The sequence below is a fragment of the Myxocyprinus asiaticus genome, chromosome 45, assembly GCF_019703515.2.
Source record: "Myxocyprinus asiaticus isolate MX2 ecotype Aquarium Trade chromosome 45, UBuf_Myxa_2, whole genome shotgun sequence".
In the NCBI taxonomy this organism is placed as follows: Eukaryota; Metazoa; Chordata; class Actinopteri; order Cypriniformes; family Catostomidae; genus Myxocyprinus; species Myxocyprinus asiaticus.
Genome location: NC_059388.1, coordinates 13,915,714 through 13,936,690, shown reverse-complemented (window position 1 = coordinate 13,936,690; position 20,977 = coordinate 13,915,714). Strand labels below are relative to the sequence as shown.

Genomic DNA, 20,977 nt, shown 5'->3' with positions numbered 1-20,977 from the left:
GTTACCAATAAACATCTGATTCACTTAATGAACCGCAAGCCATGTCTGACTCAAAATGAAGCAAAAACCGCTTTGAGTATTTAAAAGGTTTGTGTAACACAAATCAGTCAATTAAAAAAGAAACTGTTACCAATATATAATACCAATTGTTTTTATATATATTAAAAAAAAACCCTACCAAACCCCTGCAACAAATGCAGAATTCTGTTGGAAACAGAAAGTGTAAGTGTGTGTTCGAGCAAAATTGGAGCTCAGTGTAACAGTCGTTGGTGAGTGGTAATGCCTGTGGATTACAGTGGATATGGAAGAAATGAGCGACGCGTCTTTGCCTCTTTAAGGCAGATGTATCTGTGGCTGTAGCCTCCCTGGTGTGTAATCACATTCAGTGAAAGAGACTGAGAGAGAGCAAGAGAGAGAGAGAGCTTGTGCTGAGGTTGATTTCTCAGAGGATATAAGGTAACGACCAGCAATCTCAGCTAAAAATAAATTTGAGAACCGCAAACCTCCCATCTCCATTTGCTCCAGAGGTAAGCATTACCCAGAGAGAGAATGAGAGAAAAGGGGAAGGACAAGGAAATAGAGATGTGAGTGTGTGCATCTCAAAGCAACACCAAAAGTGAAGAACAGAAATGGAAGAGAGCAGCAAACAAGCAGAAGCGAGTCTCTATCTATCTTTCTCTTGAGGGTCACCCATCTATTGCAGACCACAAGGTCCAAATCACTTCCTGGGCAATAAACCACCCTTGAAACCTCTGCATTGCAAATCTATATAATAATATTCGTAGACAAAGTATAAAAGAGCCATGCTTTAGTGCTGGTGGTTGAGGTATGAGCTCTGGGACTGATATTGCCTCCATGAAATGAGAGTTAACCAGACAAGCCATGACTTATTGCAATGAACAAAATGGCTCCATTTCACAGATGGCTCACATCCTTGGAATGAACGGGAATACGGCCTGCATTTGTTCACTGGTGATTGCATTTTTATTGTTTGGCTTACCTTGCCTCTGCTGCCAGGAGCTCATCATAATGGGAAGATCTTTGATCATCGTCCTGGCGATATCTGATCACTGTGGCAAGACCTTTACTGACCAGAGCCTCGGCGATGTTTCTAAAAAAGAGAGTCAAAACAGAGTCAGAGGTGGTTTTCAAGATCTACAGCTTTTCACTTTTATTTGGTTCTTAAAGATTGGGATTGTCTCATAATGACAACAAGCTTTCTAGAGCTTACATTCAAATATGTTTGTTTACAAAATAAATTCAATAGTTAAGAGATTTTAGTCTGAACCAGAGTCCATCTAACACAGAGTTTTATATAGTTGTTGTGAAAGAGGCTTTCCAAATGGTACCACTTGAAAACGTGAGCATGAGTCCATGTGGACTCCAGTACGGTTTGCAGATTGCATACCCCATCTTACCCAATTTGCAAAAATGAACCACTGTTGATGACAACAAGTGGGATTCATGGTCTGCTTTAAAAAAAAAAGAAAAAATAGTCTCGGCAAGAGAAAATGAGAAAATGTTTATTCAGACTGATCTGCAAAATAATAATTTAGACCAATTTTTGAACCTTTTTGACTAATTCATTGAAAAGAGTGGACTCAAAGGAACAATTCACTGAAAAATATCAATATGCAAGATACAAAACAGCCAAAAATACCTGCAAACTGGCAAAATTATACATATGAAGATTGCAAGCAATGATAAACATAACACCTCCTACTTTAGCCCCACTATATTCCAAAATCAAATGTTAAGTGAAAAGTAACACTCCGTTGCATAAGGCAGAAGGTCCTGATGCTGTCTGCTGGCTCTCGGCGTGGTACAGCAGGATGGTAAAATTGGAGGGAGCAGATTCCCGATCAGTGAGGAGTTAAGTGTGTTGTAAGATTTGTAAAGCAGCTGAGCCCTTAGGCAGTGCGAACATCTATACTCATAATGCTGTACGCCAAGGAATAGGGCATGCTTGGGTAATCACAGCCCCGAGCACAGAACAACCCCACAGTTGTGTGCCTTGGCCTAACTTGCACTACCAATGGACAGTGTTAGATCCCACATGCACAAAACGAGTGAAAAAAAAAAAAAGGTTTCAATCCACATAGGTAGAGTAATAATGTTGAAGCATATGATGTCCTGATTCTGAGGGTAAGGTATTTAAAGGGATAGTTCACCCAAAAATGAAAATTTACAAAGTCTTTTGAAAATGACTTCCAAGGAACAGAAAAGGAGATGTTCATCAGAATGGCCAAGCTGCTCTTTTAAATATATTGTAACAGAATGGTAACCACCAATCCACAGGGATTGATTTTTATTAAAACTAACAGATTTCAACATTTTTGTTTTTGTTATACAGTATAAAGGTTACATTAAAACTGACACTGAAACTTTTAATCATATATTTTTGGCATTTTTCAAATGCCTTCAAAATGCACACTTAAAATTAAGAAAGTTCATGCTGCCAAGTTCACTCCCTGCGACCTTACATAGGACACAATGGTAAATGGATGGATGAATGGAAGGACGCTGCTGAGTTCGTCTTTGTGTCATTATTCATAACAGATCGCGTCCACCTGATCAGTAAATTAGTTCATTGTAGTTTTTCCCCAATTGCGATATACAGTACACAATTTTTATTTTCAGTAAAAAAAATTTAAAAAAAGAAGAAAAAAAAATCTCGCATATTTTTGAAAAACAATGAATCATTCTAAAACAATCAAATTGGGACCAAATTTCAGATTTCACGATGCATCGTAATCATAAGGTAAAGAATCGTAGTAGAATCAAAGTCAGTGCAAATATTTACACCCTCTAAATATGAGACATGATGTTTAAAGAAACAAACAAAAAAAGAAAAACAAAAATCTAGTTAAATGTCACTTGAGAGCACAATATTGTTATTGGGTGTCATTTCCAATCAATTTTGCAAAATTATGGTAAAAGTGTGAAAATGATATTAAACTGTGTGTATTTAGGATACATAAAATGTTAGATATGAAATTAGCCATAGCAAGACAAAGGATTTTATTCCAAAAATGTTAAAGGGTCATGAAACCCCTTTGTTTCAGCACAGTTGAGTTATCACCACAGTTTAAAAAAAATGCCAGGGAAAGTGGGCATGGTCAGCAGCAGAGTGAGGGGAGAAGGGGGAAGGAAGCACAACAACTATCTGATCCAGTCACTCAGTTTATTTCACTAATGCAGTTAACAGCAACAAAGATTCTCACAATTGCTCGTAACAAATTATAATAAATTATACATGGTTTTGTCAGCTTACAATAAATAACACAGAAGCACACTGGTTATTTTATTTCTGTAATTTAATGTGTAAATAAATGTCAAGCCATGTACTCTGTATTAAAAATATGTGAATGCTTTTTAACATTTTTAATAGCTTTTGAGACTTATTCCAAGACGATGAATTACAAATATAAGTGCTTTGATCAGTTAACACACTCACATTAAAAACGAATAAATCAATAGCATTTGCGGATGAGACAATGTAAATCACGTCTCAAACAAGCCCCAGTCCACCTCACCGCATATCTCGAAACTTTCACTTAATAAATCTGTTGCGTGAACATTTAGAAGGCTTTGGCATTGATTGAAAGCTTTTTCCTCTATCAGAATCGGAGCTTGAAGCGCTCGTCTTATGTGAATGTCACGTGGTGTCAAGAATAAGCTTGAGATCATGCCTTCTCATTGGATAAATCTGCACTGTCTCATGAATAATTATGAGACACTGATGACATGATGATGCACTATATGGTATGGAAATGTCACATCCTGTGACGTTGACTCAATGTCTAAACCCGGAAGACGAAAATAGTGCAAAAGAAATAAAATAAAAAAATCCCTAAATTAACCACTTTCCTCCTAAATTTAAATTAACAGATGCTACCATTGTCTTCTATTATGTGCAACACATACATGTCTGTTAACATCTCAGAAAATGTCGTTTAGTGTTTCGTGACCCTTTAAAATGTCAATATCCACAATACAGAAATTGAGATGTGGAAATGACTCTGTGGTGGGAATTTTCATGATTTTCAGAAAAAGCCTCATGTGATGCATGTACATACACTGTTAGACATAGTAAGTAGACAAATTAAATAAACTAGTGAGAATGTGAAAAATGGTTTAATCAACAGTGCTAAAAGTACCTGAAGAAACCCACACATGCAATGAGAATCTGCTCATTGCATTAACCATTGCTTTTTTTGGTGAAATATGTTTTTTTGCAGCCAGTGGTTGTCAGTTGTGACATCCTACACCTTAAGAGCTCTAAAGAATTAATAATATTTAGATCTTTGTTATACAGACTTTCAATTTTCTTCTGTGTGTGATCCAGATGAAGCAGAGGGGGAGGAGAAGGTTTTGAATGAGCCAAAAAGCTAAAAATGATTTGCTATCTTGTTGGGGGTACTTACATTCCTCCAATGGAGACTGTAGCACAGGTACGCTCTGGGAATGCAGGGACGCTACCCGTTTCCATGGCACTGGTGGCTGCTCTGATATAATCGACTGTGACATTAACCTGCAAAGACACAAAATGAATAAATCACTGGTCACATAAGAGATGATGTTGGGCCAGAATTCATGGCCTATACACATACACACTATAACCCTGTCAGGGGTTTGGCTATGGACATAATTGACCACTGAAGCCACACGAGGACATGAAGAATTGCACTGTTACACTGTTTTATTATGGCGGATTAAACATGACAGAATTACGCCAAGAAAGAGCAACACATCAAACTCTGAATTTGATATCTTTGTACAGGATTGCAAAGCAAGCGAAAAGTTGGCTGTAAAGAGAGATTACTGGCATTAGACAGTGGATGGATCACAGGCCTTTTGGTGTAACAATTGTGTTAGGGCATCTAGTGAGTGTTTTGTGTGTGCACGTGTACAAGTGTGACTGTGGGCTACTTTCCAAGGTCACCCTGAGTCAGTGTGAATCATGTCAGGCTAGACCATAGATCTCCCCAGAGCAACCGAGACCAAACATGGAAACTGTTTACCACACAGCGAGAGAGAGGCGGGGACCGGTAACTACTTCACTTAAAGGCAACGGAGGCAAGTGGAAGGGAAGAGGATACCTAAACATGATTATTTCACTTTAGAAAAAACAAGGAGCACCAAAATGCTCCAGGTTAAGAAATCGACTCCATTTGTGTCAAACTCTCTTCAAAGTCACTGGATCAACTCAGAGGGGGCATCACATACGGTGTGTTCTTGTTAGCTTAAAGCAAATAAAGAGGCAGTGTTGAGATATTCAGAGATAGGAGCTTTTCCCCAATAGAGAGACTGTGATCCAGCCAATCACTTTCAATCAGTCTAGAGCAAACAGAGGGTTAGAAGCTAATCTGAAATAGCGAGCCGAATCTCCCATCTGCCTTGTCACCCAGAGAGGGGAAGATCAATCACTAATCTGGATGGCATTGGGACCGTGCAAGGACAAAGACTTCACCTGAACCAACTGCCACAAGGTTTTACTGTCCTCTGGGTGTACATGGATAGATTGTGTCTCGTTATAGAATGGAACAACATGGGTGCACATTTGTAAAGTTACCTTGAAGGGATAGTTCAACCAAAAATGAAAATTCTCTCATTTACTCACCCTCATGCCATCCCAGATGTGTATGACTTTCTTTCTTCTGCTGAACACAAACTAAGATTTTTAGAAGAATATCTCAGCTCTGTAGGTCCTCTCAATGCAAGTGAATGGTGACCAAAAAATCTCAGCACTAGAGCTTTTAGTACAGGCCTGAGTCTTTTGGATGTCCGAGTTCAGTTCCATGGGGTTGGTGTGACAGCTGTTTTTCTGAAAATGGACAAATACCAAGGAATCGTACCCTGCACTACACAACAGGAGTCCATATAGTCTGGTTGACAACAGAAATAAACTATGATTTAGAGCCATATATTATTATGTGAAAAGAGACCTGTAGACGTAGAGGGAAAGGGGTGCAAACCAGGCAAACAAGCCAAGTGTAAAAAGCACCTTAGACAATGAAAAAGTTCTCAAAAGTGTTCTAGCAAAAGGCTAGAAAGTACCATGCAGTAAGAAAAAGATCTGAACTAAGTTCAAAAGTCTAGCATCTTCACTTCTTAATTAATTCTGTTTATTCCTTCGATTCATTTGCCTCAAAATGAGAATGTAACCCAGTCTAATGGACGTAAATGGAAGTTCATTAGGTGGGGGAATCCTGTGGACACTCATTTTCTTACCCCAGGAGTTTAGTGCTTCATCAACAAATAAAACACAAAATGATTGCATTATTACACCCTTTTCCTCTATCTCTCGTTTTCTCCCTGAAAGGCAAAGACAGCTCTGCACGATTGGGCAGGAGTAATGAGCTTGGGTGAACAACACGCCCTTCTCAAGAAACACAAAACGCCAACAATTCCCTCTCCTTCAGAGAAGCAAAAGTGCTTATGAAGGAAGAGAAAATGAAAGAGCAAGAAACAGAGAGAGAGGGGCCGTTTGAGGAGCAAATGACAGATTAAATGGGCTTTTAGAGTCATGTCTGAATAAGAAAGATCTGATGGAGGGATAACAGCAATGGTGGGGTTGCGAGAAACTCAGACGGGACTCTGAACCAGGAGGAAGATGATCAAGATGACAGAAATGGTATTAGTACAGCGCAACAGTGTTTGCCCACTTTTTCAGCAGTCTTTGTTCCGGAAGAATTTTCTCACTATTTTTTTTCCATAGAGATTTCATAAGATTCTTCATTAAGAGTTCTAAGCCTTGCACCAAACCTACCAGCTCCGAAATGAATCGCAACATTACAAACTTTGATTTGATTAAACCTGACAAAATAGCCTGACAAAACCGCAAAGGTACAAGACTGTGAACTTAACGTTTTTCATGAGGGCATGAACTACAATCCCATGAAGCATTGCGAATGACGTAATTTAAAAATGACTGACAAAATATAAAATGGTAGGTTATTGAAAAATTATAGAAACAATATATACAAATATATGTATATTCAAACAAAGTTTGAAAGGGTCGACTCAGTTGCATCATGGACGTGGGCAGGGCTGTGATTCTCTTTTTGATGAATCTTTTATCTTTAGGATAATGGGTAGAATAGTTCTTCACCAGGAATTCTGCAATTAAACTTTTATTTTATTTTTTATTAAGTTATGTTATTAAGTTAATAACACGGACTGATGGCTTGAACAGAAGCATATACCATCGATTAACAACCTTGAAGCTTATAGTTGGTGTGTCTTTAAATGTTTATTGTCGCCTATGAAGAATTTTTATTTTCAGAACCCAACTGTTGCGCTCTATAGAAAAGCACCTTTCAAAAGCAGAGACAGGTCCACTGAAAAGTCTTGGGGAAAAAAGAAAGCCTGAAGTGATGTATGCCTGTGCATGTACAGTGAGTATGCATGCATGTTTCAAATGCTTGCCAGAGCAAGTTTTGCTGAGCATGTCTAAGTCCCTGTGAGTCTAATGCGGTGAGGGAAGGTGTAGCCAAGAATCTTGGTAATACGTAGATTTTGGTATTTCATGGATTAAAAGTGAGTTACTAGGGATCATCCGTAATTCCCTCCAAAGCAAAAGCAGAAATGAAGGAAAAAGATGGATGATTCTACAAGCTCTGCCACAGTGGTGGGCGAGCGTGCATCAGGGTCACAGTGCATTTTTCAGCAACATGTGAAAACTATGCATGCTCTCTTCCATACAAATGAATAAATAAATAAAGTCTCACTTCTGGTACATACCTGCACAAACACAGACATCAAACATTTGATGCTGACATTCTGCTCATTTCCTGGCTCTTGTTCAAACCTCACACACACACACACATTAATACTCACACCCACATAACAGGAGACACTTTGAGCAGACAGGATTATCCAAACGTGTGCTTTCCTGATAAGTGGATTAAAGCAACATTTTCATTTGACTTTTTTGCTGAGGCAGAGACCCTCTACAGAGGCACTACTTAGAAAGTTAGCCAAATCTAGCTTTGGATTGTCACCGGGAAGTTCGGTTTCAATATGCAGAGGGTGAGAGAAGGAAACGCACTTCTCCACAGATTAACCTCCATTACTCACTGCTGGTAAACGCCACTCATTCTTTCCATCCTCTCAAAAGGAGGGAACTCGATCTGAAATGGATGCCACACTTCCCGTCTTCCTCCATTCCCCATCCTTCTAGAGATGCAACCAGGGATGGGAATCTTGGCTAAGAAATGTAACGATTCCAGTTCCGATTCCTCCTAACAGTTCTGGCTCCTTAACGGTTCCATGTACAATTCTTGTAGTACTTTTGAGGACGAAAAATTGGGAAAAAAGAAATGCAATAGTTATGAACCAATTTATCCTAACTATATAATACATATATATATTTTTTTTACATATATAATTAATTCACTCATTCATTCATTTTTATATAATACCACCAATACCAAACCTTACAATGCGTATTTTACCAATGTGGCCTAGTGAATATGTCCGAATCACAGCCGTGATGCTAGCTGGACATACATCACTCTTGCTCGTGTGATATTGCTTTAATAATGTCTATTTTGCTTACATAGGAAAGAAATTGTCTCCAAGCTAATGCTGTTAATTATACAGGGGACCTTATAACGTGGGAAATTATTAAATATTTATTTGACAACTTTTTTTATCATTAGTTTTTCATAACTGGTCACGTTTTAGCTTTTTTAAAATAAACAAATTCCATGAATTCTAACAATAAATATGATGTCATGGAATTGCATACATTATATGCAAACATATGTTTTATAACATTTGTATTGTTAAGATGCATAATTTGTAGTAGTGAATATAATACTTTATAAGCATTTATATTGATATGTAGAACAAGAGCTAAAGCAGTACTGTCTCTTTAAGATTAGTGAGCGCATTTTAACAGGAGGAAGTGCATGGTTTCTTTAGCGCATCCCTGCTATATTAGATTAGAATTACTGTTTCTTTTTAGTTGTTTTTGATCAAAAAACTGTAAAGAACAGAAAGGGTGTTAAAAGAGACCATATTTAAATGACAAATGGATTGTGTGGATCTCATCTTTGGACACACATTTCACAGGACAAACTTTTACTCTCAACACCCAGGGAAAACATCTTGGTGTCAAACTTTGCATAGACTAAAAGATTGATATCGGGATTGTTTAAATGAAGATCATAATTAATTGAAAATATTTTAATCCATACCTAAATTTGTTATTTTTATTTTAAGTTATACAATATATATGATTTTCCTAGGTTCAACATTATAAAAAAATTTCAATACTTACTGCGGGCCCCCTGGAACCTGCTTACATACGCATACGCGTTCCCCCAGTAAGGAATCACTGTTTTAGATAAAGTAAAAAGAACCAGCTCATAAGAGTAATGTGTTCAGGAATCAAACTACACTGTACACGCTGTATGTTTTTGATTTCCAAAAAAGAGCCAGCTCGTAAGAGTCTTTCGTTCAGAAATCAGACTAACCTGTAAATACAGAATGTTTTTTTTTTATTATTATTCAGTAAGATGTGGCTCATAAAATCGTTCATTCTGCAAATGGACTACACTGTACAGTATGTTTTTGATTCACTAAAAAGAACCAGTTCATGAGGTAATTCGTTCAGGAATCAGACTATACTGTCCATGCTGTATTTGTATTTTATTTTTTTATTCACTAAAAATCCAGCTCAGAGTCATTCCATCAGGAACCAGACTCTTACTAATCTTGCAGTTAATCTCAATAACACACGAGATGTAGGAGAATTGACCTGCAACCTATATTTAAGGGCCTCTTTAAGATAACTACAGCCATGTCAAACAGACTGCATCCTAATACCAGGGTGATGGAAGATGGCTTCAACCTCATCAAATCCAAATGGACGAAATTGGCAGCAAATGAAGTCGAGTCCAAGCAAGATGCTGCTTTAATCCACATGTCTGCAAATACTCTGGAACTGAGAGTCAGGTACAACTTAACCTGTGACCTGCTGAAAGACAGCTTGTAGAGAGGGAGTTATGTCTTAAAATACTAGTAAAACATATTGATAAATATCTCTACATAAAATCTCCCCTTCAGTCTTTATGTGACAGTTATGACCCATTAGATTTGTACTGTTCCACAGCACCAACAAGAGCAAAACAATAATCAGTCCTTTACCACAGAACCATTTGTGAGTTATGAACTTCAATAACTGCACAGATTTTATTTGTCTTTTTAAAAAGTTGGAAAATATAAAAAATGGCCACAGCTCTTGCTAGGGCAGCAGGGGAGATGCTAAAATGTGGCATGCATCAGTCCAAGGCCTCACACAACATTGTGTCCTAGCAACAATAAAAAGAAACTGAAAACAGCCTCTAAACAATTGCTGTGTTTCATTTGTGAAAACTGTGTAAATGTAAAAGAAATTAAGGGTCGTAACCAGCAAAGACATTGAGGGGGGAAAGTCTGCCACAATATTCAGAAAGGTCAATAACTATCGGTTTACAATAACAAATTTCCTAAAACTGAATCAAACCCAATCTTCCATCCTTGAAAAAATTCATCCAAAAACACCTTCAGTAAGAGATTTTGTTTATTTTATAGAAATGCTGAGATGTTGTCTCTGACTTTGAGAAACTCTATTAAATTTAAGTGAGTTGAGGTAGTTCTGCGAAATTTAATGAGTCAAAAGTGAACCCTTAAAATGATTACACGCCAAACGCTTTTTGAGCTGAATAAATCCAAACATTGCCACACTATTTGCATTAAAATGCAAACAGGCATCGTACCGTGCAGAGCGTTGTATAAATCAAACTCCTCCGACTACACCTGCTGAGTGCAAACAGGAAATGCCTCATGAGAAACTGATCTTAGATTAAACTCTTTCGTTTTCAGACTATAGTGTCGAAAATATTCAAATGATTCCAGGTCAGTGAACAAGGCCTCCGTTAATAACAGCAGCAACAAAATATCGGTTTCAAGAAGCTGCCTTGCATATATACAAGGATAATATAAAACCACACAAGTAATCCATGTGCCTTTCATACATTTATGTTAAAACGTGTGTGCTGTCAGATTTCCATGGGGGTAAATCAAATGGTCATTGCAAACTGGGTTTTTCCATTAACAAATGAATGGTTTGGGTGAGAAAGATCTTCAACAAACAACAAACCGTAGCTGTACAACTGACAGCAGGTTGTACATTATACATTAATGAGTCCCAACATGACTAGAACAAGAATTTTCAGAACTTCCCACACAGTTTATACCCTGCTGGCCTTAGAAAAATTAATTATGATAGAAGTATTTTTTATAAGTGGCAGAGATGTAAACCCTTTATACTTACTGTAAGTCAACATTAAATCAAAATTTGCCCTATTTATTAACACATGTTCTAAAAAAAACGTTTCTTTGTAATCTTTCTTAAACATGTAATAACTTTGTCTACACCTCTGAAACAAGGTCACCAAGCCCTCTTATTTCTCGACCCCATCCAAACATCTGTCACACAGAAACTATTTTTTCAGATCCAAACAATTCCCCATAGTAAACAAACCAATCCCAAGTCCCACCCTACATTTTTTTCACTGAATATTCTGTTTCACTCGGAAGTAAAATGGTTTGTGAATGGCATTTGTGTTTATAATTCCTGAATTTCTAGACTGTTTCAGTCCATTATTTCATGTGTTTGTGTGCATACAGGTTATTTTGTGTACACATTTTCTCATGTTCTCAAGTAGTTGACAAAAGAAAATAAAAAAATACATGAAAAAGAACACATAGAAAGTATTATATTATCTCTCACCTTCTTCCCAATGAGCTTCTTTCGCAAGAATTCGCGTGCCTCAAACATGTAAGGAATGTCGTAGAGTGGACGGAAACGCTTGTCTTTGTCCTTGCTCTTCTCCTAGAGAGAGAATACAAAAAGAAAGATGCAGAGAAGTCAATATCACATAACAATTGAAAAATATAATTCTGTCTCAAACATGCACAACACTGAATATCTTCTTTGGAGACTCCAAGTCTGCATTCAAATGTGTGTGCACTCCCCTGCTACTCAGTATGCAAAAAGTAGTATGTCACATTAATAAGATGTCCGATTACGCAAAGTGCACTTTGCAGTCACATAATGTCACTGGAGTTGGAGCCATAAAATGAAAAAGTGGAAAAATACATAAAATGGTAAAGAACTGTGAGACGGCTCTTTTCAATTCCAAGTGCAATAGCTACCAAGAAAGCGTTCCTCTGAGGAACTTCCTCGTGGATAAATTGTACTCAGTCATTTAAGAATGAACAAGTACGTTTCTGACTTTGAAGGTCAAAAAAACAATTCTTTGACATAGGTCAAAAGACAAATATCAACATGGTGGATAAAATATGTCCAGAAATGTATTTACAATACACAGCTGTAAACAACAGAACACACTTCATTGACTGTCGAGAATTTACTTCATCAAATTCAGTACATACTATAAAAGTACGGGAGTTGGGAAGCAGCCAAAAGCCTCATGTTACTTCCTTCTTAAATGGAGCTCTTTACAGCTAAGCTTCCTGTTTTCCTCCTCCTCCCAACCCTTTTTTAATTTAAAAAAATTCCATATTGGTCCTTTTCCCCACAAATCTACAGCGGTGTCTCAATCTCTATCAGGTGTGAGACTCCATCCTCTCACAACACTGCCACATGCATTGCTACACTAGAAACAGAACGTCATGGAAGACTCTGGGCAGGAATGTCAAAAGTACTGGTACTTGCCACGAAGTTGATACTGAAAGAATTTATTTATTTAAAAAAAAAATATCTTTTTTTTTTTTTTTACGTAGGCTACAGGTAGTGCAGAGTACCATGTTTGGTATCTGCCTATTGACAGACAAGTTGCTGCTTTCAATGATGATGTATATTTGCGCACATGCTTGTGAAAAGTGCTTTTGGTGATGCATTCGAGTACGTGAAGTCTCAAAAAACACTTATTGGTCAAAATGCAATCTATCTCACCGAGATATTAATGTAAACATGGTCTGTTATGTCTCAGGTGAATGTAAACGGGCAGAATATTATTATTATTTTTAAATCTGTGCATTAGGCCTTGCAGTGTAAATGCAGCCTAACAGACCTGCAGCTGCCTATTAAATTGTTAATATTAATCAAACAATACTGACAAGAAAAAGAAAACCACACTCCTTTTTATTTATTTGTTCTTTATTGATTGTTTACTTTAATAATTACTTGGAAAACTTTACTTAATTGAGAAATTTTTGAAGGCTACATGCCAGTGTTTTAATTTAACTGACTAACATTTAACTTTCAAAGTGTTCAATAGCATATCAGTAATGAAATGAGTATCAAAAACTGCAAAATTATGGGAATCAACTATGGAATTGTTGGTATTGTGACAACCCTAACACTGGGTTTGGTTTATTCCAATCACTGATACTCAGGGATGCAAGGCTTAAGGGAAAACGCAATGAAAACCAGAAATAAAAAAAAAGAGAGACTAACAACGGAAATCAGGGTGAGATGTCGCTTGTGGGAGAGTTTGGAGAGATCGGAGTGTTAACCCTATGAACTTAATCTTCAAAACAACGGCAAATAAAAGCATATTGACTGGAAAAGCATAAATCACGAAGCGATTTGAAATCCTCAAGCTTTAATTCCAGCGAACATTTATCTGTGCTGCAAATACCTCATTAAACCCACATTAGCTACACCCACGTGCTCTGATATTTGGAACAGAATAAAATCATATCTACCACACACTTCTGGGAATCATATCAGCGCATTGAAACGTCGCATTGAATGCACTGAAAGTCCTCTTCAGATGTAGGGGCTTTCAGGGCGGCTAAAGAGCTGTGCCAATGGAATATAATACAGACAGATACCCCTGATGGTGAAAGAGGACAACCCAATTTCAGTCGGCCTATAAATATCCATGGCAAGAAACAAATGAACCTCTGAGTTTTAAAAAATTAACAAGTTCAATATTTCCATTTCATTATGTCTGCTGGACACGTGCAACATTGTTGAATATCAAAATCTGTGGATAAGACAAAGCTCTGTGTCGATTGTCGAGATCCTTGTCATTGTATTGGGCAAATCATGCGTGTTCTGCAAAGACATGGCAGGCTGGTGACTGAACCGTGCGAGGAGAAATTAGGATTTCAGCGGCTGTCTGACATGTCGATGTTTGCCTGTAACTGGCTCTTAAAAATGACAGTTTGGCTGCATGCAGTAAACGCAAGAACAGCTTCTTCCTGTAAAGATTAACTGGACGTAACAAGACCTGTACACCCAGCAGTCTGGTACAATAAGCAAAGCAATTGTTGGTCGTTACATCAAAGAAAGAAGACAAATTAAACTAATTCCAGTATTCTACCGGAAAATAAAATTCTGTCATTATCAGTGTTCATTTGGCCAACAAAATTTGAAAATTTTAATTTTGGGGTGAACTAACCCTGTAAGTTGCGTGCTAGTTAGAATGTGCAGCTTAAGATATGACTACGCCTTTTCTACATGCTACATGTAAAGCAAAATCCTAAACGGTCTAAAAGACAGAATAAGCATAAGAATTCACAATATCATAACTTCTCTCTTTAATATGTTTGATGCATTTTTAAACTGATAAATGTTTATACATTTTTCAAACTTTGGAATATGGAATTTCTGGGCCAATACCAACAACCGATAATTCACAGCTCACTGTGGCTGATACTGATAAAAAAATAAAATAAAATAAATTGTTTTAATTTTTAATCTTTTACCCTGTAACTGCTAGCTAATTCATTAAAAGCTACTCATTTGTAAAATAGATGTAATTTAAGTCGAGTAAAGTTGACTAAAATGAGTGAATGACATGACAAAATATTACTAAATTTAAAGGACCAAAAGACTAAAATTATGAATAAAACAAAAACAACTGTAAAAATGAACACTGGTTTTCATTCAGTCACCCTCGTGTTTTGCAAAACCCATATGATTTTATTCATAAGGAAGATGAATGGGGACTGCAGCCATCAAGCTCCGTAAATGACCAAATAAGCACCATATCATGTATTCTATACAGCTTGTGCTTAATATTACAAGCCTTCTGAAGCCATGCTTTGCGTATGAAAAGATCGTTATTCGCTATGATATATTTGACTTGAATGAGAGCGCAAAAGAGATTAGAGAACTTCAGAGAAGAACATGATTTTTCGGTCTGAAGGAATTCGGTCTGTTCCTGACACAAAGTTATCGTATGACTTCAGAAAGCTTGGAATATAGCACACAAGTTGTATGGAGCTTTATAGTCCTAGTCCACATTATGAAAAAAGCCCTGGACAATCTAAAGAAAAAAAAGTCATAGGGTTTGAAATGACATGAGGGTGAGTTTTTGGCAAACCGTTCCTTTAAGAGAGGGTTTATTTGTTTTTCCTTTGAGATTATGTACTGTACTCTTTAAAGAGTAGACTGTCAGGGAGAAAAGGACTGTGTTTGGCACTTCTATTTAGAAAGCGTGCACCAGTCCTTCATTGGCTCCTGAACTTCAAAGCACACTCACACCTTTCTCATTCTCTCTTTCTCTTTACGGGAAAATATGTCTTTTTCTCATGCATATACACACCAATCACATTTTTATTCCTGTCTCCCTCTCTTTTTCTCATTAGCCGGTCTCATTATCTGTAGGTGATAAATGGCCCAAGGGTTGGATGTGACTCTGAAGTAGAGAGAGACTGAAGAGCTCTCGCCACCGCCAGGCCTAAGGGTTCAGACCTCAAAGGAGCTCCTTCATCGGGGAACAACCAATCACATCCTCAACAGAGACTGCTTAAAGGAAGAGTTCACCCAAATATGAAAATTGTCATTGTTTATTCATCCTCATGTTGTTCTAAACTCGTATGACTTTCTTTGTTCCGTGGAACACAAAAAGGAGATGTTAGGCAGAATGTTAGTCTCAGTTACCATTCACTTTTACTGCATCTTTTTTTCCATATAATCAAAGTGAATGGTGACTCTGACAAACATCTCCTTTTGTGTTCCATGGAAGAACGGGTTTGGGAATGGTTTGAAACTGCATGAGATGTGAAAATTAAATGTGAACCTGAAATGATGCAAATAATAACATGGCAATTTCTGAGAAAAGATTAACACTGGTGGATATCAAGAACATAGCTGGGATCAAAAGCTTTCAACCTCTCATAAGAGTGCATAAGTCTCGCACGACATCCGGAATGGAGTAATATGACCTGCAGCATCAGTCAAGGGAGTCGCAACGAGCAATTTCAACTCATACAGCAGCATAAGATAGGTCTTAGAAAAATAACCAGCATTTAAGCCTTAAATTATAATTACCTCTTAAAATAAATCAGCAGTGACGAACAACAGCGATGCATGGAGAAATAGAGCAAGAAAAGGAGAGGGAGGATACAGAGATGGGGAAAGAGATACAAACAACATAAGTTCAAAAAATGGTGATCTTTGGGTGCAAGGCTCCAAAATAAATAAGGTAAAAAAGGAATGTTCTGGATTAGATGAAAGTTCAGCTCTACTGACAGCATCTGTGACATGCAAAAAACAGAAACCGCTTACAGTAATGCACTTACAATGGAAGTCAATGGGGCAAGGCATTCCAGAGGATTTAAAAGCAAAAATGCACAGCTTGTATTTTAGTTGAAGCACTTATGTGGTCTTCAGTACAAATGTGTGCATTATTTGAGATGTAAAGTTGTCTAATCATCATTTTAGCAGTGGGACTACAGCTCTAGGTGGTTGAACTTCTCATTATATGTTACAGAGGCAATTTCTGTGGGTGATTTTTTCTTTATTTAAAAAGTGTCTTTCTGGTATCCTTTCACATTAGGGATGTGCGAGACTAGTCGACTAAACGGTTCTGATGCTGCTAGTCGACACTGGAATTACTAGTCGGTTAATATTTCCCCCCACTAAACTGATCATATTTACACATTCACATTTTGCTTTATATTTTTACAGAGGCTGCGCTTAAATCAGTGTCATATTAATGTTACATATTTTAAAATAGAATTAATAATAGAAATATTATTAAAAAAAATAAAAAAAAGAGGATATCTGGAGCAGATACAAAGTTTAATTTCACCTCAGGCTGCACATGCTTTTTCCTCCCTCACTCTCGGCACACGCAGGAAAATGTCCTCTCCCTAGACAAGCAAAGTCAGCGAAGTAGTAATGAAATCACTTTGGTGGTGGTGCGGGAATCTGATTTTTTTACTTTTGAGTCTTCTTTACATCTGTGTATGCTTGTACGTTATTTTTCCAGCTGTGCAAGCTTTTTCAAGCACAGGATAGCTGCCTCAGGTGAGTCAAGTCCCGTCTTTCACTGGACCATGTCGACGTGTTAAAAAAAAAAAACTGTATACTTTTGAGTAAGTAGCCTCGAATATGTTCGTTTATTTTCAACGAGGTGCCAACTGCTTAACGTGTTAAACTATCTTTTATTCTGTGTGCACGTCATGTTTAGACATACCACAGATTGAACCCGGAACATTCCTTTAAAAAATAAAGAAATTGCGGTTTACAACCCCTTGTCACCATCTGATTGGAAGAAAGTTGTTAAAAGTCCAACAGTCAGACGAGTCTGAGACAAAGCAGAGTCCTTTGCAAGAAAGAGCCTGACCAATCATGCGTGAGACGAGCCATGGAACCACACAGTGACCCCAGACAGAGGCCACGGGACACACACATCCCTTCAACATGCAGGCAGAGCACACACACACACACACACACACACTATGAAAAGACACAATCTGTCATTAGAAAAATTTCAATTGCACTCAGAGCACAATCATACAAATATACACACCACATGAGGTGACAGCAAGTGACATGGAAGCGTCATTCAAAGACTGATACATTTTATAAAGCTGTTTCTGCTTTAAACCCAGATGTCAAAATTTCCCCTGCAGTCCCTCTCTCTGTCTCACACACATACACATACACATACAGTAGGAGTGAGGATGACTCACTGAGCTGCTCTGACATAACTCCTCCCCCTCCACATCCTCATGAGAGTTCCTGAAACGGCTGACACCACCATGCAGCTGGAAATAGCTCGCCATGGTGCAAAAATAAGCCTCCATCCAGCAATTCGAGAGAGACAAGGGAAATGAATGAAGGAAAGAAATTAGGCATGGCACGTGAAGTGGCACCATAGGTCCATTAGGCCACCAATAATAATAAAGCAGTTAAGTAGCCACCAGAAGGAAAGAAGGGTCCCAGTACTATGCAACAAGACTGCGAGGGGAGTCTGAGGGGGAGAGGAAGAGAGAGACTGGGCAGCAGCTGTCAGAGTTCCTTTTTGTGATGGTCAACACATCTGGCCCTCACAGCAAAGTCCTCACAGCAAGAAAGAGGGAACAGCAGAGAGAAACACACACACACACACACTCGCATCCCCAGGCTGGCCTGAGGTCAGGTTTATCTCTTTGAGTTGAAGTGTATGTACAATACAGTGAGGGGACAACAGTTTCATGCCCTATGTTGAACTGAGGAAGAGAGTGCGCTTATAAAGAAGAAAAAAGAAGAGGATGAGAGAAAAAACAGATGGTGAAAAAGACAGAATTATACAACTGTGTCCTCACCAGACGCAACGTGATAATGTGACAAGTGATAAAAGCTATCTCTTCAGTGTTAATCTGACAAGCGAAAAGACATTTTGCAAGTCACTGGGTATCCATTTTTGTGTAGTCCCACCCACAGAGGGTCAGAAATCAACTTTCAGTAAGGGGCAATATTTGCCCTCCTGAATTGATTTCCAGGGGCATTTTTTTCTTTCCTTTTTTTTTTCTTTATAAGGGCTTATTTTGTTCTTACCTTAAAATGACTGTCATCATATAAATGGAACCATGAATTCTGCTGTCTACCAAAAATCCTGAAGGAGAATGTCCGGCCATCTGTTCGTGACCTCAAGCTGAAGCGAACTTGGGTTCTGCAGCAGGACAATGATCCAAAACACACCAGCAAGTCCACCTCTGAATGGCTGAAGAAAAACAAAATGAAGACTCTGGAGTGGCCTAGTCAAAGTCCTGACCTGAATCCTATTGAGATGCTGTGACATGACCTTAAAAAGGCAGTTCATGCTCAAAAACCCTCCAATGTGGCTGAATTACAACAATTCTGCAAAGATGAGTGGGCCAAAATTCCTCCACAGTGCTGTAAAAGACTCATTGCAAGTTATCACAAACGCTTGATTGCAGTTGTTGCTGCTAAGGGTGGCCCAACCAGTTATTAGGTTTAGGGGGCAATCACTTTTTCACACAGGGCCATGTCGGTTTGGATTTTGTTTTCCCTTAATAATAACAACCTTCATTTAAAAACTGCATTTTGTGTTTACTTGTGTTATCTTTGACTAATATTTAAACTTGTTTGATGATCTGAAACATTTAAGTGTGACAAACATGCAAAAAAATAAGAAATCAGGAAGGGGGCAAACACTTTTTCACACCACTGTATGTCAAATACATCAATTGAATCAATTAGTCCAATTCGAACAATGAGATCCTGTGTAGTAAAATAAAGTCATCATCAACTAATATTTGTAGGGTTAGGTATTCGCATTGATTTCTCAAATTAATTTGATTCAATTAGATTCCAATTTTGATTAGAATCAATATCAATTAATTTGGGGATATTTCACTTACAATATCAACAGGCATGTTTCATTACATTTTGTCTGATCTCTACACAGAATAATGTGCATTGTGAGTTAAACGCATTCTGGGATCACTTTTTCTCATTCACGTATTTCTAAATATTTTGGCTATTAAGTTAAAATATCCTATAAAACTAATTTAATGCAGCAAAGGATTATTGTACTATTAATTAAGTTTTATTTAACATTAGGTTATTTAACATCCAGGTTAATTAACATATTAATATTATTAATAAGTAAATTGTAGTGTTTGGTTACATTATATTTTGTGATTCCCCATACCTGATTAACTTACTACATAAATAACATCCATCCCTCCTGCAGTTTTTGCCTGTAGCAAATGAGGCTTTTCAGACAGACAGATGAGGAGGCTCATCTGTTACTCACTAGTACAGTTTATTTTGAATTAAAGGAGCAACCAGTCATGGAATTTAGTGCAGTAGCACAAGACCGAACTGATGCGGAGCAAGAGAAACTAAGTGCCCGTCTGTGCGCATCGATGGTATGATCATCTGCCACTAGACTCTGCAACAACTGACGCCGCGCTGCAAATAATGTTCAGCGAAAATTCTAATTTAGATCACAATGCATGTGTTTGTAACTATATCAGAAGTTATTAATAAAACGACAGGAACTCATCATGATCCACACATTATTTAGAATTTCAGGGACATTTAACAACTTTTTGTCCCGAGCCCCCATTAATGTCTGACCCTGGCACACAGTAAAACCTTATTGGTCCAAAATCTCACTCAGCTTAAAAGTGAGTCATTTTTACAACACAAGCATCACCATAGGTAGTTGCAATTTGTTTTAGTTTTCAAAACAGGTTTCCTGAACACTCACTCTCATCTACAACAGATCGTTCAAACAGATTAAGCCAATGTTGCCATGTCGAGCTGGTCGGGATGCTAAAACAAACGTTCTAGCAATGTAGAGCAATGTTCTGATAGTACCACAGTGCCAGAGTGTTTACACTATTCAGGGGTATTAAATGTTCAAATAGCTTACTAATACAGTAGTTGTCTAGGCATATTAAGTTACTGGAGATAGGATAAAGTGTTTTAACATCAAATATGCTTTAATTGACTGTAAAATGGGTTTCCACAACTCACGCCAGGGCGTAAATGCACCACTCAACGCCAGCGTCAAGTGGCGCTTTGACCTCCACAAGACAAGCGCTGCAGATAATGCCACAGAGGGATGAATTTATTAGTTTGCCAGCCAAGAAAGTCGGAGATGTGCACTGTAGACATGGAAAAAATGTTTTTGGACAAAAGAAAAAGTCCTGGCAACTGCTTTGATACATTCATTGCAGAAAATAAGAGGACTCATTT

The 20,977-nt window shown here is 37.8% G+C and overlaps 1 protein-coding gene across 1 annotated transcript in view; it reads right to left on the bottom strand.

The window, feature by feature from the left end:
• LOC127434836 (staphylococcal nuclease domain-containing protein 1-like) overlaps window positions 1–20,977 on the bottom strand; it is a 280,085-nt gene that overhangs the window by 217,859 nt on the left and 41,249 nt on the right. Inside the window, exons 11-13 of the mRNA XM_051687847.1 lie at window positions 11,786–11,887; window positions 4,428–4,534; window positions 1,001–1,111 (exon numbers count right to left, since the gene is read on the bottom strand). Of these exons, the coding sequence (XP_051543807.1) occupies window positions 1,001–1,111; window positions 4,428–4,534; window positions 11,786–11,887 (320 nt within the window). The remainder of the gene's footprint in view (window positions 1–1,000; window positions 1,112–4,427; window positions 4,535–11,785; window positions 11,888–20,977) is intronic.